This window comes from Calypte anna, chromosome 2, assembly GCF_003957555.1.
Source record: "Calypte anna isolate BGI_N300 chromosome 2, bCalAnn1_v1.p, whole genome shotgun sequence".
Taxonomy (NCBI): domain Eukaryota; kingdom Metazoa; phylum Chordata; class Aves; order Apodiformes; family Trochilidae; genus Calypte; species Calypte anna.
Genome location: NC_044245.1, coordinates 2780001 through 2798827, shown reverse-complemented (window position 1 = coordinate 2798827; position 18827 = coordinate 2780001). Strand labels below are relative to the sequence as shown.

At 45.6% G+C, this 18827-nt stretch overlaps 1 protein-coding gene across 1 annotated transcript in view; it reads right to left on the bottom strand.

The window, feature by feature from the left end:
• The window catches only part of WNT3A (Wnt family member 3A), a 99549-nt gene that overhangs the window by 26247 nt on the left and 54475 nt on the right, over nucleotides 1-18827 (bottom strand). The window contains exon 2 of the mRNA XM_030445317.1: nucleotides 15600-15841. Within this exon, the coding sequence (XP_030301177.1) occupies nucleotides 15600-15841 (242 nt within the window). The remainder of the gene's footprint in view (nucleotides 1-15599; nucleotides 15842-18827) is intronic.

The window sequence follows — 18827 nt, the reverse complement described above, 5'->3', positions numbered from 1 at the left end:
CTACCCAAAGAAGATGCATAACTTCACCCTGGCTGGTCAACCACAGCTGGTTAAGTCAGATTAAAATAGCTTTTAAGGCAAGACAGTTTCTACATTGGTTCAGGTGAGAAGATTAAGTTCAAGGCAAGTTTAGATGTTAGTTTTGGGTGAGTAACTGATGTTCAAGCTGCCAGGGCACAAGCTCCTGCTTGGGGCTCTCCAGCACTTTGTATATGGTTCTTTGCCCCTGTTCTAACATGGGGTTGTAGCTTGGGGGATGGAATCCCAGCATCCCTGGGTTACATCACTCTGGGATGTGTCTCTCATGCCCAAGTCACCTCCAGAGAAGCCACTGTCATCCTCTGAGGTAGTTCTGGTACACCTGGACTTTCTGCTGTGGCTCACAGAGTGACAAAGATCCACAACAATGAGACTCATCCCAAGTTGTCTGATTCCAATGATTCCAATCACGGAATCATTAAGGCTGGAGAAAACCTCCAGGATCATCAAGTCCAGCATTCAACCACCAGCCAACTAAACCATGTCCTCAAGTGCTTTGTCCACATGTTTTCTGATCACCTCCAGGGACAGTGACTCCACCACTTCCTTGGACATCCTGTTCCAATCCCTGACCACTCTTTCCATGAAGAAATTTTTCCCAATACCCAATCTGAACCTCCCCTAGCTCAGTAGCTCAGTCTGACTTAGCACCACTCTTCTTCTGGCAGGGCAGATGGAGCAAAAGAAAAGTCTAAAAACTCAGGAGGCAAAAACCACAAAAAAAAAGATGCAGCCCTGGATTAACCAACCAGCAATCAGCTCCCAGCTTCTCAAATATCAGAATTCTCAGCCTTGGCTAGAAAAGCCTAATATACTTGGTCAACCCTATTAGTAGTCAACCCCATAAAACAGGCAAATGTGTGTAGTTAATAATCTAGAGTGCTTGAAGCAGTGACCTCACTGAGTTGCAACACCAGTGATTACAGCCTCTTTTCCACTGGAGCTATAGTGCTGATACATAGATTTTTAAATTGCACCTTCCCAGCTTGGCAGATTTGGAACAATTATTATTTTGTAGCCAGCACCCACAGAGGAGCCTCGTGCCAGAGCTGTAATGGTGAATGTGGATGAGCAGAGTGTTGGCCATTTATAAAGTATCTACATAGGTAAGCAGGGAGATGTGTTTGGATAGCTTAAAAAATTTAAAAAACCTGCAAAACAAACTCCTTTTTTTACTTTCCCTGCTGTCCTGGTTTGGGCCAGGATAAAGGTGATTTTCTGTCTTGTACTTTTACTTTTAGCTAAGTCTCTTGTAAGTAGTTGCACTTGCTGAAATTAACATCAAGTTTCTCAGACAGTGTGTGCTTCTAGGATTGATAACACTTGATGTTTATAGTTACTGCTAGAGACTGGTGTGCAGAGCCAAGGACACTGCTCAGCTCTGAGGAACATTTTACCGTCCAGGAGGATAAAGAGGTCCCACCTGAGCCCTCCTTTGGGGAGGAACAGACAAGATAGATGCCAGAATTGACCAAACAGAGTATTCCATCCCATATACGTCACACTCAGTATAAATTTGAGGCATCACGAGGGCCGAGCCAGATCTTTTCCGGATTTCCAGATTTCCAGACTTCTGGATTTCCTGATTTCCCTTCCTCCCTTCCTTCACTCGGCATCCTGGAAGGATCCCGTCCATTCGTTTGCCTGTGGTCCTGATCCGTGCCAGCCCATATCTGTGTGTTCCTGCCTCCGGTTCCCGACTGCTGCTGACCCCAGGATTCCAGCCTGGACTTTCCCAGGGCTGCCCTGCAGTCTCGGTGGTGATGTGAGAGTTATTGGGGGAAAGGGGGGAGGAATGTGGTATCCCTTTTCCTGTATATTTGTATATATTTAGTAATTTTACCTATTTATCATTCCTGTTTCATTAAAGCTGTGTAGTTTAGTTTCCAACCCATCAGTCTCTCTCCCTTATTCTCTCTCCTTTCTCTATCAAGGAGAGAGAGATTAATAGAGAGCGTCTGTTATTCGGTTTAATCGCCGGGCCAGTGTTAAACTGTGACACCTGCTCTGTTCTTTTTGAAAAAACACTGAAATGAGTCAGGTTGATTTAAGGATTTCAGGGAAGTCAGAGCCCCCTCAACATGAATAATGAACAGAGGTATTAATTCTTGATGGGGCAGGAATATTCTGAAGGCTTTGGTTGAACTGAGGAGAATCTAGGGAGAGTTTCTGACTTCCATTTGATTATTCTTACCTATAGATTATTTGATAGAGCACCTGAGGCCTTGGGACAAGCATTGGAACCATGGAACTGGAAATCAAGAATATGCTTTTCTGCTGAAAACTTTTTCTGAAGTTCAGAAGCTTCAGAAAGTGTCCATCTAGACTCTTGAAAACCAATGCCAGAAGGCAAGACTCCACTATCCTGCTCAATGGATGAATAAAATGTTCCATGAGAAGACATTTCCATCCTCTTCCACTCTTTCCTGGCTCACAGGGGTTAATGATGTGATATGGGGATGTGTTTGGACCAGGATCATAACTGATAAAGCCATAAAAATGCTACAAAAAAACTATTATTTGCCAAGGTCTTGACCTCAGAAGCCCACTGAGCCATCTCTGAGTTGTGCAGGTGCAAGTAATGGGCTCAGAAACTTCTGATTGGAAGGCTCTGCTCAGATGAGCTGAACCCAAAGGATATTCCTCATTTCAGCTGCTGGGCACAAATAAAACCTCAATTCCACACCTCACCCTCACAGAGTCCTCCTGTGCTGGGCACAGACTGAACACCTAACACAGACTGGCCATGCTCCTCCCATCTACCTCTCTTGAGATACATCTAAGTCCTCAAATTCATCTCCCAAGGAGCCTTTATCCAAAATATTGTTAGGAAAGCAGATTGAAAATGTTCTAGGAACAGAAAAGCCTTTCTCCACCAAACCCAACAACTCTGAAATCCTTTCCCACCTCTTCTTTCTTCTCCAAGAAGGATCTATGCAATTCCCTGTTGGAGCATCTCCTCCTCTCCATGATTACAGAGGAGAAAATGTCACAGATTTGGGGTCTGTCTCTATTTTATAGAGCTGTAAGGATGCTTCAGGGATTTAGCAGAGTCCTTAGGAGAGCAATGCTAAGACTTTGCTAAGACTTGGGATTTAGGCAGCCTGTCAGAATGAAGGAGTTTGGAGAGCATGTCATGCCTCGGGCTAATAATGAGGGCCAAAAAACCTCACATTTCCATATTATGGGAAATTCTGTTTTGTTTTCTTTTTAAGAGTTGAAAATCAGATGGAGAATATGAGAGGCTGAGTTTTTCCCTGTGATAAGAGACTTGGGGGGGGGGGGGGAAAAAAAAAAAAAGATATTTTAGGATGTTGAAATATTTTATCTTGTTAGTGTCAGAATTTTTTGTTTGGCAAGATAAAATCAGCATCCAAACACTCCAATGTTCTTTAAAATATTAAAGGTACAGCACTGTGCTTCTTTGATACCTTATTGACTTTGCATTTTGACATAAGATCACGTTCAAACTAAAAAGAAGTTTAGTGGCTTCTTTTCAAGGACTCCAATGGAACCCTCTAAAATGCAGAAAACAACACAAGAAAGCCCAAGCTGAGCATTTTTGCCTTGAAATTGAGGAGGGTGCTGCAAAACATCTCTATTTTGATTTTGCTTTTTTTTTTTTTGGGTGGAAAACTGGCCCAGAAAAGAAATAAATACATTTTTTGACAAGATATAATAACTCCTAGGCTGGATCTTGTGTGCTTAGCCTAAGGGGTCTCCAACTTTTTTTTATGGCTGCGGGTGAGCAGAAATATCTCCTTGTGCCCTCCCCACCCAGCCACCCTCCCACAACATCCCTGTGGCAACAGCTTCCCTGGGAAAGCAGAATGATTAGGAAAGGATAAACCATAATTATTAGCTATCATTTAATGCGATTTAACACCTGGAAATAATGGAGAGGAAATTGTGTCAGCTGCTTACTCAACAAACTCCAGCCTACCAGGAAGGGTTCCATGAAGTATTACTGCCCTGTCCATCAAACTTGAGAGCATAAGTAGGCAATAAAACCACCTAAATCATGTTGCAAGAGCTGCAGGGCCCTACACATGACCTATTTTGGTGGCACTCTCTTGGAAGCATCCAGAGATTTCTCTGGAAAACAGAGGTGCAGAGGAAGGAGGATCTGCACCACTGCATCCATCACAGTCAAAAGGAGAACCAGAACTTCTCTTTCCTGCCTTGCTCACTGTTGCTGGGTCTGGAGAAGCCACCTAAAAGACATGGATGCTTTATAAACGGTGGATTTTTAGGTTTTTTATTTTTTGTTTTGTCTAGGAAGGGTGAGAAGAGTCAAGATGAAACACCAAGTCAGTGATGCCCTTCATCTCTCCACTCATGACCTGACTCTAGAGTTCCACCTCAAGACATGGGGATGTCCCTGTTTTTCCCAAGATCTGATGACCTCTCAGGCTTTCTGTCCATGCTTTGCCATCAGGTTTAAGAGTCACTTAAACCTCCAAAGCCCCCCTGAGATTCACCATTCCACCTAAAAAATCCTGTTCAAACCAAAGCAAAGCTTCGATAGTGGCCTTCAAGTCCTTTCCCAAAGCACATCCATACTGTGACATATTTATATTTTTATATCTTTTGTTATATTTATTATATTATATATATTTTATATTTTATATTTATATACATATTTATATTTTATTTTATTTCTGAGTCCATTTTACAGTGATCTGCTGTAGGCAACACTCACCAGAAGTGACCCATTTCAGTGACCCATGGGAGCATGTTGAAGGGAACAGGAGACAGCTCACCAGGGACTTCCCTGCTTTATATTTTGGGGTCTCCCTCACACAGTAGGTGAGCTCAGCTTCACTCATGCTGTTTTTGGAAAAAAAACCCCCACTTCTCTGCATCATCAGCCTACCTGGGAGGAAGTCCCTACCCAGTTCAGCTGGGTGCTGCCAGCCACAAAACTCTCTGATTTATGGCTCTGGATCTTCCAAGACTTTGGAGGCCCCAAAATTCTGCTTTCCTCTTGCTTCTGCTTTGTCCTCAGTAACATCAGCTGTTCCCAAATCACCTCCATGACAACAGAAACCCAACCACAACCACAACCACCTTTTAAGCCATTCCTTCTCCTGGTGGCCTTTGCTAATCCTATAGCTCTTCCCAGGTGATAAAAGTCCTTCCTTGGAAGGATGTGCTCCCTGAGAGATGGGGATGAGGGAGCAAAGAAAAGGGAGAACCTGAGACACCAAAGTTCCTCCTGCAGCAGATCTTAGCAGGGAACATAGAATCCCAGGTTGGTTTGGCTTGGAAAAGACCATAAAGATCCATGAGTTCCAACACTCTGCCATGGACAGGGACACCTCCCACTAGACTCAGCTGCTCCAAGCCCCATCCAACTTGGCCTTGTTTGCTGTTTCTTTTGCCATGCCAGGCTCCTGCATGCTCACCTATCTCCTGCTAAGTGCCTTGGCTCTCTGCCCTGTCTGCTCAGCAGGAGACAGCCCCATCCCCCTGCCATGCGAGCTCACATAGCACAGAAAGAAGCCTGCAAGTCATCTTTAAATGCTGTATTTTTTATGCCTCGTGCCATCCTATCATCTCTGCTTGGGGAGGGACAGGAGGAAATTCTCTGCTTCTTATATTAGGATCCAACCAGATGATCCCACAGCCCCTCCTGGCTTTAAAATTTCCATGCTTATTCATCCCTGCCAGCAATAAGACATCTCAGGGGGAAGAAAAAGCCACATTTAGGGGCTGGGATTCCTCTTTGTTAAAAGGCTTTTCTCAGTTTGGATCTTTGGTACCTGGCAGGGCAGGCAAAATCACGGCAGCAAAAACCCAGCCTGGGGGAGCAGGGGATGTTGCACCCCAGATTTAGGATCCATTAGGGATGAAACCCACAGTTTCCCCCCTTTTCCCTTCCCCCAGAGCTTGGATGAAGGCCACCAAGGCTTCATTTCCCTCCTTGGCTCCCATCCATGCGTGTGTCTGTGTGTGTTTGTGCTGCCTGTTGTGCACCGAGGGCCCATTTGGGGCTGGGATTCTCCTGGGACAAAGGGATGCTAATCAGCTCCCTCTGCTGTTCCCTTTTGTCTAGGACCAGCTCCCACGCTTGGACTTGGCACTTTGGGATGCAGCAGAGGGAGCTCCTTGTTGCAACCAGCCTGAGCCCACTTGGGGGAATGCGATGGACTCAGCAGGGAAAAAGGAGGGAAGGTGGTTGGGGTAGGGGTTGGGGGGAAGGACATAAATCTAGGATTTCACTCACCCCCTCTCCCAGCCAGCCCCAGGCTGAAATTTCCAGTGCCTCCCACTGCCAGGAGAGATGCCACCAGTTTTGTAGCCACTGGCTGGCTTGTTCCATCTCCCCTTCCTGATCCCCTCCATCTAATGTTTTGGTCACCAGCAAAAAAAAAAAGAAAAAAAAAAATCTCTGCCAGGGCTGACAGATGGGGGGTGGTGCAGGGGGAGGGGAGGAGTAGAGGAAGCAAAGAGAGCAAAGGGGATGGACCCCCAGAACTGCTGCCATCTCCTTCCTGCCATCTTTGCATCCTGCATCTGGATGTTGTCTCTCTGCAGCTGTTTACAAGGGCTGTCTCCTCTCCAGTGAGTTGTACAGATGCTTAAGGGGCAGATCATTTTCCCCAGGATCACTTTGCAGGCAAGTGATGAGGTCAGGACCTCTGGTTAAGAAACCCAGAGAACACCTGAGCCCTCCAAACCCAGGCCTCTGGTTGCACTGGGGATAAGGAGGGAAATGCAGCCAGATGTGATGCTAACCCAAGGCTTCTGGATGCCTGCTGTACTAGAGAGCTGCCCAATGCTTGCCTTCCAACCCCTCTGAAGTCCCCAGAGGCTGAAGTGACCTCTTCTGATGGTGACCTGGCCATCCAGCAGATCCAGCAGTAAGAATTCCTCCTCTACCACCTCCTTGGCATCCTGCTCCCAGGGGCTAAAGGACTGGGAATTTTCACGTTGGGAATTTTCCTCAGCATCTCTGCTTGCTGCCATTGCAATGTGCAGCTCTTGCCAAGGCTCAGTAGAAGCTGCTCATCTCCCTCCCACCCCTGGTGTGGGCTACAAACCAAGAGATGTGACTCCAGCTCCTACAAATCTCCCCAATATCTGCATTTCCTCCTCGATGGAGCCACCTGTACCAAGCTACCCAGGGAACAGCCTGTTCAGGAATGCTGTCACCATCAATATGGACCTTTCTGCACCCCTGGACTGGAGGGGGGACTTGGGCAATGCAGGAACCCCCTGGTTCTGGTGTTTATGATTGCCTCATCCCTTGCAATAACCCCCAGCTCCAAGCTTGCTTTGCACCAACACTTCACGCGAGTGATGCTTCTGCCTCCAGCCAGGACCTGGAGGAGCTCAGCAGCACTGGGAGACCTCTGGATTTATGCATCTTGAAGGCTGAGTGGAGCTTGCACAGTTGCATTTTCAAGCCTGATCCTTCCAGTTTCCTTCCCCATAGTTACAGGGCAGAGTTTGTAGATCTCCGTTGTTGATACCGGGGCAGCTGCCCAAATTGCCATTAGCAGGGAGGTAGACGGGGTGTGGTTGGAAATCAGATCCTCTTGGGAAGAGTTTCATGAGAGAGCAGAGAGTACCTCCTACATGTAACTAACCTCCTGGATGGATCAGTATCTTGTGGCTTTCTGCTCATGCCTTACTTTATTGTAGAAGGTGGGGAAGTCGGATTTTAGAGCAGGGAAGAGGTTGGGAGGGGGAAGCGTTTGGCACGAAGACAACTGAGGTGCCAGAAATCCATCAGGAAAAGATGAGGAGCACTGCTGAACGTATCCATTTTACATGATTCAAGACATTAGTAGGTGGGATCGTGCCCGAAATAGCAAGGGGTTGCCTGTATGTCATGGCCCAGGAGGTCTTTTCCAGTGCCATGGTTGTGCAGTAGTAAAATATCCTCTCAACACATCCTGGATGTCAGGGCTGTTTTCTGACAGGAGAAAGAGGGGAGGTGGGAGTGGGGGGGGTGGGAATTATTTGCCCCCAAACTGGGCCTCTAAGAGATACACATGGAAGTCTGAGCCTGTAGCCCTAGGCTCCCTCTATAGTCAATGGAGAGAAATAAACATCTTGGGATGATTCATGTTATCCTGAGATAGGTGTCTAAGATAGGTCAGAAGAATTGCTCTCTGGAGATGCTGATTGCTCTCCACTGACTACAAAGGGAGCCTGGGGTGACAAGCTCAGACTTTGACATCTACCTTTGGTAGATGAGATCAGGACTATCAGAGAGCCCGTGGAGAGAGATTCTTACGACACAGCAAGAAAAAGAGATGGAGGAGACTTGTGGCTCCCAGGTATTATAAATGAATCTAAAAGTTTTGTTCTGGTCTTGCTAAACCCAGGGGAAAAAAATCTCACATGGATTTCTTTGGATTCAAGATGAAGTTTCTCAGCCACAGTATTAACAGGGACGAAAGACTCAACCCATGTACACAGGTAATATTTGGCTTTCTGATGGCAGACAAGGCATGGGGCTTATGCCTCAAAGATCTAGAGTCCAAAATAAGCTTATCTGCAAAATAAAACTAGCCCAAAATAAGCCTGGGTGCAAAGATAACAGTGCCCAGTGCCCCATATGAAACTGGAGGTGACCTGAACCCCACAAGCCAGACAAATGCCTGCTCTGCCCTTCATGAGGTCCCTGGGAGCAGGAGCCTTCTCAGCAAGAACTGAATTCTCCCAGTGATTGATGGAAAGATGGAGAAACTTCAGGGTGTGAATAATTGAATCTTAACTATGCATCAGATGATATATAGGACCAGAGGACCCCAAAATCAAATGGAACTCCCTTGACTAGGAGAGAGCCACTGAAATGCTCAGAGTGCTGAGCACCTTCCTGGGAAGCCAGGCCGAGGGATTGGGCTTGTTCAGCCTGGAGAAGAGGAGGCTCCCAGGTGAGCTCAGAGCAACCTTCCAATATCTGAAGGGGCTCCAAGAAAGCTGGGGGAGGGCTTTGGACACGGGGGTGTAGGGAAAGGACAAGGGAAATGGGTTAAAACTTGGAGAGGGGAGATTGAGGTTGGAGATGGGGAAGAAATTATTTAATTTGAGGGTGATGAGACCCTGGAACAGGTTGCCCAAGGAAGTTGGGGCTGCCCCATCCCTGGAAATATTGAAGCCCAAGTTGGATGGGGCTTGGAGCAGCTTGGGCTGGTGGGAGGTGTTCCTGCCCATGCAGGGAGTTTGGAATGAGATGATCTTTAAGGTTCCGTCCAACCCAAACCATTCTATGATTCCATGACCTGTCTTGCTGTCTGGCATAGTGGACCCAGCTTTTGCTGATCTACTGCTCTTCTGCAGGCCTCAGCTTCAACTTTTTATAAAATATAATTAGCAATGAAAATTCTCTGTTCTAGAAGAGTTATTCTGAATCTAGCAAAGAGAGAGATCTAGTGGCTGATTGTCAACACCAGAACCATGTTACAACAGATAGGAGACTTGTAAAAGAGGAAGTGAACAGTCTCTTGGTGGTGTATCAAAGCAAGGTGTCCTTGGGGAAAAGATGCCATAGTCCAACCCAGATTTTTGTTTCATTCCAGAAGTCTTGAGATCAAATTCTGCAGTCTGCCTCATGCAAGAATTCTGCAGGGAGGTTCAGGGACCCAGAGATCTCAAACCTCTTCCAGTAACAAACTGTTAGTGCTGCTCTTTTCCATTGCCAAGTGGCCTTCAAAGAGATTATCTGGCATCATGGTCTGAAAGGCACTCTGTCATGTCTAGGAGACATTGCCATCTGCAGGAACATCATGAATGAATGAAGGCAACAAAAATTCTTTGTGCTTCATGGTCTCCCTGGATAGTGTCACAGGGAGATACGACCCCGTCCCACCTTGATGTGAGTTGGGAGTGCTGCAAGGCAAGACATCCACCCAGTTTAAGCAGTCAGATGGTTTCAAATACTCCGTATTTCATTCCAAGCTCATCCTCACTCCACAAACAGGTTCTATATCAAAAAGGAAATCTCTTTGCTGGACAGGAACAGGGAGGGGAATGAAGAGTGGGTCACTCCATTGATTTTGTGGCTCTCATCCTTTGCCTTTGTCCCCAACCAGGACGACCTTCTAGCAGGCCAACAATTCTTTCCGGAATAAATTTATGCCTCTGAACTTCCTCATCACCCATTAGGCTCTCATTTGTCCAGTGGGGAATTTGATAGATGTCCCCAGAGGGCACATCCGACGGGCGCAGACGCTCGATAAAAGCCACGGGATGCTCTGCTCCTTCCAACCCCCCTGGCAGGCCAGCAAACACCCCGACCTCCAAAAAGGGGATGGTGTGGCTTCCCCAGGCTGCACGAGTGTTAAACTCTAATAAACAAGCCCCGTCGGAGAAAGCTGAAAGAATCCAAGCCCTCCACAACAAAGCATTTAATCCAGTTTGGCGTCACCTTTGACATTATTAGGGATCCCGGTGACCCTAATCCAATCAGATTGATTAACTAAAGCAGAGACCCCATAAGCTGACCCCCCTCTGGCCTCTGCTATTTAGTCCTGACCAAACAGTGGGAGAGTGGTGCTGTATTTACACCACAATGGGTCGGCGCTGAGAACCTGTTTCATTACAGAGAGACTTAAACTCCCATTACTCCATCAATGTATCATTCTTCAATAGTTCATTAAAAGCTGCTCCTCCACAATAACTATTAACCATTTCTCAGCCCAGCTGGCAGGTTTAAAGCCCCAGCCAGTCTTTAGCAGAAGGAGGTGGGAGTGAGTGAAAGAAATAGATAGACAAGGGCTCCCTTTTTAAATTTAAAACGAACTGGGGGTTTAAATAGTTTAAGGTAATTTACTTTTATTGAATAGGGGGAGGAGAGGGAGGAAACTTTTATTTTGACTTAATTATGTGCTGAGGTCCTTTAAAGAGACAGGGCTGTGATAAGCTTTTATTGTATTACTTCTCTTCAGATGGGTTCATATTTCTGCCCAGAGGAGTTTCAAAGAGAGCTCACACGCTGTTGAGAGACTATAAAACACACCACAACTTAAACACCAACAGCATCCTCAGCCCACAAAACTGGGCCAAAAGACACAATTCCAAATATATGGCACCTCAGCTTAAGATGGAAAATGCCTGCTAGGTTATATCATCCATTTTGTCTTGTCGGTGGTTGCATGTCCCTCTACTACATCCTACCAAGTTTTAACCTGTACCTCTTTAAAGACAACTCAAAAGTCTTCCCTTGTCTTTGGGAAGCTGAAAAATATGGAAACTGCCCTACAAATTGCCAGACCTCTCAGGTGAGTGGCTGGGCATGAACTGTGGCTAAGGTGATCACTTGTGGCTTTGGCCATGTTGTATTCCACTGCTTCATGTAACACAGGTGAAGAAACAAGAGAATAATTCATTTTTTTTTTTCCCTCTAGAAATTACTCTCTGAGAAAAGCTCAAGTGATGGGTCCAGTAGTTGAGATGTGAACTTCTGGGAGACTGTGAATTATAGGAATGATAGGGGCTTGTATAGGAATGATAGGGGTTTGTGTATGACTGATAGACAGACAGGTATGTTCAGAGAGAGGAAAATAGATCAGGGTCACTCCTTTTTTTATACAGTCATCCTGTTCTTTGCATTCCCAGTAATTTAGGGCACCCAAGCCACCCACTGCATAGTGCTTTTGAAGAAAGACCCAAGAGTGGCACCTATCTGAATGCTGCACCATGGAGCTGAACAGCTGCCCATGTGCTCCCAAGACCATATAAGAGGAGAAAACCTCTTTTCCAACAGTTCTGTAGGAATTTCACTCCCTGCTAATGCCTGAATTGTTCCCCATGTAGCACAGCCCGTGGGGGAAGGTGACTCTGTACAGTTGTTCCACAGCCAAGGCTGGAATAGCTTGAAGTGAATGGCTGGATGGGATGGGAATTTCTGCTCTTCCTATTTTCTGAGGGATGTATGAAGAGGTAGAGGGACATAGGACCAAGCCTGTCAAGCATTGCCTCCAAAACCAGCAGATCTGGATGCTCTGAACATCACCACTCCCTTGTAGCTGGGCTGGTGGGTACCACTGCTGTTTAATATGTGGCCTGGCTAAGGAAGTGTTAAATAATCTATCTACATAAACACAGTCGTAGCTAAAAGATGTGAGATTTCTTTTCACAGAGAGGCTGATGGGGAAAAGAATCCAGTTTTAGAAGAGATCTCAGAATATGGCTCTGAATGGGACCCAAGTCTGTTGACAATTTGGCAAAGGTGAAAATCATAGCCCAAGCCTAACCCTGGATTAGCAACGAGACACCAAAGCAGCAAGAGCAGCCCAGACAGTGAGATTTGAGCCTAGAAAATATTTCCTGCAGGCATTAAAGTCTGTCCTTTTCAAGGAAAGAATTGCAGATAGTTGTGTAAGGCAAAAGGGAGCTGCTTTAGTGTCTACACTGGTTAATGCTAAGGGAGGAGGATTCAAGTGAGAAGCTGATGTTAGATCTTGGGTGACTTAAAATCCAACCTACAAAATCCAATTGTTGGAGTTGTTTGCTTGCTCTCCTTTTCTCCATCTCTCTTTCTGGGTAGGAGCACAAATATGTTCCTACCCTGGGGGATCTGCTGCAGAAGAATGTGACTGAGCTGTTTTTTTGTGTGTTTCTTTCTTTTTTTTTTTCTTTTTTTTTTTTTTTTCTCCCCCCCTTTCCTGCTGTAGGTGAAGTAAAACTGAAGGGTGGTTTGATTCTCCCTCAAGGAACAACATTCTTCAGTTATGAAATCGTCCCAACCTTTCCCTCTCTGAGCCTGGCTGCTGAAAGCCTTCAGTCCCAAGCAGGGACAGACCCTGGGTATTGACACAACTGGGAGAGAAGAAATTACAGCTTGTGGAATTCAGGCTCCTCTGAGGAGGTGAGGATCACTTTCAGGCTCTAATGGCTACAGGAGATGTGGAGCATCTAACCCAAGAGAGCCTGGGAGCAGAAGATGCTGCAGGTGTGCTTGAGGCCTCATGATCATAGAATCATAGAATTGGCTGGGTTGGAAGGGACCTCAGAGATCATCAGGTCCAACCCTTGATCCACTACTGCTGCAGTTCCCAGCCCATGGCACTGAGTGCCACATCCAGTCTCTTTTGAAATATCTCCAGACACGGAGAATCCACTACTTCCCTGGGCAGCCCATTCCAATCTCTGATCACCCTCTCCAGAAAGAAATTCTTTCTAATCTCCAACCTAAACCTCCCCTGGCACAACTTTAGACCCTGCCCTCTTGTCTTGCTGAGAGTTGCCTGGGAAAAGAGCTCAACTCCCCCCTGGCTCCAACCTCCTTTCAGGGAGTTGTAGAGAGTGATGAGGTCTCCCCTGAGCCTCCTCTTCTCCAGCCTCAACACCCCCAGCTCCCTCAGCCCTTCCTCACAGGAGTTCTGCTGGATCCCTTCACAGCCTCCTTGCTCTTCTCTGGACCTGCTCCAGCACCTCAATCTCCTTCCTGAGCTGAGGGGCCCAGAACTGGACACAGGACTCAAGCTGTGGCCTCACCATGATGAGGCAAAGTAAGGATGTGAGCCCAGTAAATGATCTTGGACAAATCACCTTGGGCTTGTGGGCATGGGGAAAAATGCTTAGTTTGGTCCTCATGGCCTAATTCACCTGCTCTGGTCAGCCAGGTGTGATGGAGCCATTAACTATGGGAAACATTGAGGGATGACTCTCTGAGATGGGCTTAAATGCACCAGGGGGTGCAGATCTTACATGTGGAGTTATTTTGGGGTGATCTCTCACCACTAAACCCAAATATTGACACTGGGATGGATGTCTCAGTTCCTCATCTTGATTCCATGAGCTGGGAATCACCTGTTCTTCTGTTGGCTGCAGGCGAAATGCCTGGTCTGGGTGGTGGAGGCTCTGCTATCATGCAAATCGGGTTTCGCTCTCTCTTGGGTGCTGTGTTTTATGAAATTCATGCATGAGGAAATGTCCCAAGTAATGCAGCAGGGGAAGGAAAAAAAAACCAAACCCAAACAAAACCTTGTCTCCAGATGGCAAGCACTGGGAGAATGTGCTCTGAGATGCTCCATCAGGTGCATACAGTAATGCAGGAGATTGCCTGGAAATATCCCAGGGCTCCCTGCTCTGCATAGGAGATGGTGATATTCCGGAAAGGAAAGGAAAAGAAAGGAAAGGAAAGGAAAGGAAAGGAAAGGAAAGGAAAGGAAAGGAAAGGGAAGGAAAGGGAAGGGAAGGGAAGGGAAGGGAAGGGAAGGGAAGGGAAGGGAAGGGAAGGAAAGGAAAGGAAAGGAAAGGAAAGGAAAGGAAAGGAAAGGAAAGGAAAGGAAAGGAAAGGAAAGGAAAGGAAAGGAAAGGAAAGGAAAGGAAAGGAAAGGAAAGGAAAGGAAAGGAAAGGAAAGGAAAGGAAAGGAAAGGAAAGGAAAGGAAAGGAAAGGAAAGGAAAGGAAAAAAGTTGGTACATTCCTAAGAGAAAGCAGTCATATTCCTGCTCAGGACAACTGGAATTACCATATGAGTAGGAAACAAATGCAAAGTAAATCTTGTGCTCTTGGATGAATTCCTTTGGGCTAAAGGGAAAGGCAGAGCTTGACCCAGAGTTACCAGCAGGAGCAGGCTGGACTTCACAGTGCTTACTAGAAGGGCAAGGAAGGACAAAACAGTTCCTACAGGTTAAAATAGACTCAAAAAACATAGACTCAAGAAGAGGAAAAGACCAGATACTCAGAACTGGTCAAATGTTTAAATCCACTGCATTCAACAACTGTGGGCAAAACATTTCTAAGAGCTCCCACTTATATCAGTGGGTACTGTGCCAGAATTAGCTGCCTGAATTAGCACCTTGTCATAATTTGCCATGTTCATAATCAATAAAAGCAGAACCATTAATTGATGGCAATTTCCTCAGGCCTTTGATCTTCATTGTATCCCATTACAGTATCAAAACTGATGTTATCTGGTAAACCCAGCCCCTAGGAACCATCCCCAACAGCCCATCATTTCCCCTCTGCAATCATCAAGAGAGCTGAAAATGTGCCATGAAATGCCACGGCGTCAGAAAAGGAGCCAGACATCCAGCTTGACCACTGGAGACACAATAATCCTTTGTGTTCCTTCCAAGGGGCACAGGATCATCAGATAATTCATGTCAAAAGGGACCCTGGGAGGTCTCTAGTCCAACCCCTTGCTCGAAGCAGCATTGGAGAGGAGCCCACACTCTGTGCACTGTCAAATGGGGCACTTCTCAGTTCTGTAGGGTCACCTATACAATCCTGGTAGGGAACTGAGGTATAAACAGTGGTTACCTGTGATTAGATGTTGGCTCTACACCTTCCTCACACTGAGGAGACACACAGAGACTTGCTGTCCCAAAGGGAAAGAATAATTCTCTTCTTGTCTCTACAAAAGGCTCAGGTTTGAACTGCTTGGATGGGGTCCCAAACCAAATGTATTTTCCCTGCCTATGTCACAAGTCTCCTTTAACAAACTCAAGTCCTATCAGCATCAGTGAAACCTTACATGAAACTTTACATGAAACTTTATCAGAACCACAGGAGGTCCCAGCAGCTTTCTCAAGATCTTTGCTGCCGCTTCACTGTGGACCTTGTCATTGCCAAACCTCGTGGGGCTGCACTCACCTTTATCCAGCACGGGCCCAAAGATGGCTAAACTGTCATTGACAGTCGTGCAGTTCCACCTCCTTCCTCGAAATTGGTGTTGACACTCCTGGATCCCAATCTTCACCCCTTCTGCCACGCTGGGCATGATCTCCACATAGTTCCGACAGAAGCGAAGCTGCTTGGGTACCAGTCCTGGGATGCTCCCACAAAGGATGGGCTGAGTCCCCAGGGAGGAATACTGGTGACCAATTGCCAAGGACCTGGAAAAAAACCCACAAAACATTAAAAAAATCTTGCTCTCAGTCCATCTGTCTATTTTGTTCACAAGACTGGGGACAGAAAATCAACATCTTCAGTTCCTCTCTAGAAAACAACCATTTCACTCCCATCTCTCCCTGCAACAACATAATTTATCTTCTGAAGTTCTCTACAGGTTCAACAAGCCAAGTAAGTCTCCCTGTAGTATCTTCCTTCCCTCTTCTTCACCCTCTTGAATCACAGAATGTTTAGGTTGGAAGAGACCTCCAAGATCATCCAGTCCAACCTTTGACTAACTCCACTGAACCAGATCTTTAAAACTGATGGATTAAAATCTCAACCCATCGTTGTTCTGCTCCTTCCCAAAGATGCTCAGCTCATGCAGTGAGTTTCTTTTGCAACCAGAGAGTCAAACCTCTATTTCTTTTTCTTTACACAAGGGCAAGGTAGGTTTTATAGGAAATTTGGCAGCAGAGGAACCCCAGGGATTAGGCAGTCAAAAGCTACACAAAGTAATAACATCCACACTAGAAGACACCATGCCTCAAGTCCTTTGGAAAGAGACCCCCGACAACCATCATGCAAGTTAGCACTGTGCTCTATCTATTTGGACCTTCCCAGGTAGTTTCTGAGCACTGTCCATAAAGACTCAGCAGTTTGGACTTTAAGAACTCAAAAAAAAAAAAAAAAAAAAAAAAAAAAAAAAAAAAAATCCAACTTTGAGCTAAAAGATGCAGGAGTGCAACACAGACTCACTACCATAAGCAGTTACATTTCCCATGCTCCAGAGGAAAAAGGGTGGACACATTGCTCTGCTGGAACAGGAATAACTTGGGGAAAACCTCTCCTGTGGTTTAATATGGGTCTGATATCACTGCTGTTCTCCTGGGTGGATGGTGGTGCTCATGTTAATAGAAATATTTGTGCATGCAGGTTGGGCCCATGCCTGGCATGTTGATTCCATCCCAGAAAGTGTGGTCTAGAAAAGATTTGGTAATGTTTAGCAAAGCATTTCCACACCTGCTTAATCCAAGCATGTGATTTCCAAAACTTAATACCAAGCTTAATTCTAATTTCTAATGAGGATGGACTTTTTTTTTTTTTTTAAGTTATTAAAATACTGCTTGCCTGTGTCTTTCTGCATCTTCATTTCATAGAATCCTCGAATGGTTTGGGTTGGAAGGGACCTTCAAGATCTTCTATTTCCAACCTCCCTGCATGGTTAGGGACACCTTCCACCAGACCACATTGCTCAAGACCACTTCCAACCTGCCCTGGAACACATTTACACTTTTCCACCAGTTCCAATTTGGGAATTTTCAAAAGCAGGGCTGTATTTTCACAAAGCTGTCTGTGCTCTAGTGTCACAAGGATGTGGAGAACCTGCTTTGACCAATCAACCTGTGAATTGCTTTGGTTAAAAGTGAGGAGAATGAAATAAAGAAAACCACAAAAGAAAATACTGCTTGCCTGTGTCTTTCTGCATCTTCGTTTCATAGAATCCTCGAATGGTTTGGGTTGGAAGGGACCTTCAAGATCCTCTATTTCCAACCTCCCTGCATGGTTAAGGACACCTTCCACCAGACTACATTGCTCAAGACCACTTCCAACCTGCCCTGGAACACATTTCCACTTTCCCACCAGTTCCAATTTGGGAATTTTCAAAAGCAGGGCTGTATTTTCACAAAAATTGCTCTGGTGTCACAAGGATGTGGAGAGCCTGCTTTGACCAATCAACCTGTGAATTGCTTTGGTTAAAAGTGAGGAGAATGAAATAAAGAAGACCACAAAAGAAAAAAGAAAAAAAAGAAAAAAACTTGAGGGCAAACTCTGTTCTCATCCAAGTGGAAGTCTGTTGAAAGGAGTGTCCATAGCCCATTATGTTGGTTGAAGCCATAGAGACAAACAAGTCAGCTTTGCAGTGAGATCAGCAGATATGCAGCTAATTAGATAGATTTTTTTTTAAAGTGTTTTTACTGGTGCTTCTAATAATAACCTTGACTGCTAAAACTGAAGGGACTTTTAGAGTATAATTTCCTTTTCTTCTAATTAAATCTCTTGATTGGCTTTTCTGCTGAGAATTAGTGACAAACAGAAACCTGCCTGGGCAATGTGTATTTCTGTTTATGTTCATTTTCTGCACTATGGTTTTCATTTGGGGAACAGCCTGGTGCATCTGAGTTATCAACAGGCCAGCCAGGGAATAAACCTTTACTTCCTTCTGCTCTGATTAAAAAAAGAAAAGTCCAGGGATTTTATCATTGCTGGAATTCACAAGAAACTTTTTTGGCTTTAGCACTTCTCTAGGATGAAAAACTGAGAGAAGTGTTTGTTCTTTTTATGGGAGAAAGGTCCTTGCAGCCATTTAGCTCCCTTCTGGGTGGGTTCCCACTCAAGAAGAGGCAGAAGTGAAAAGGAGGTGGATATTCAGATGGTGAGGCACCTTCTCAGTGGCTTTGCTACCTGTGCCCAGATTAGGCTTTAAAAATTGGTCCTTTCCAGGCAAGGGAGGCAAAGGGACATCCATTCCTGGATCCCACCTGACTCTAGGTAGCAATCTAGAACCCAGATAATCAGATCAGCTAAGAATGTGCCCTCCAGTGAATGAACTTTTAGTGGACAAAGTAGGAGGTGTATGGGAAAACAAAATATTTTCAGGTGATTTCCTAAACTTGTCTCTGTCTAACTCAGTTGAACTTTTTAAAGAAATCAGTTTTACTTCACATCAGAGCATATTTCATGTCACCCCAGGGAGAGAAGATGAGACAAATAGCATGAACTGCCTTCCAGAAGTGCCTTGCTCTTTACATTTCATTAAAAGAGGGAGGAAGGCAGCTTTGCACTGCCCAGGAACGGTGTTCCCCTTACCTATCTCCTGATGTCTGCAACATGGACATCTCCAGCTGCTCTGCTCACCCCAACCAGCTTTTGTAATCAGTCAGCAGAGAGAACCAGGCCCATCTAGGGCACGATTCATCTGCCCCATTT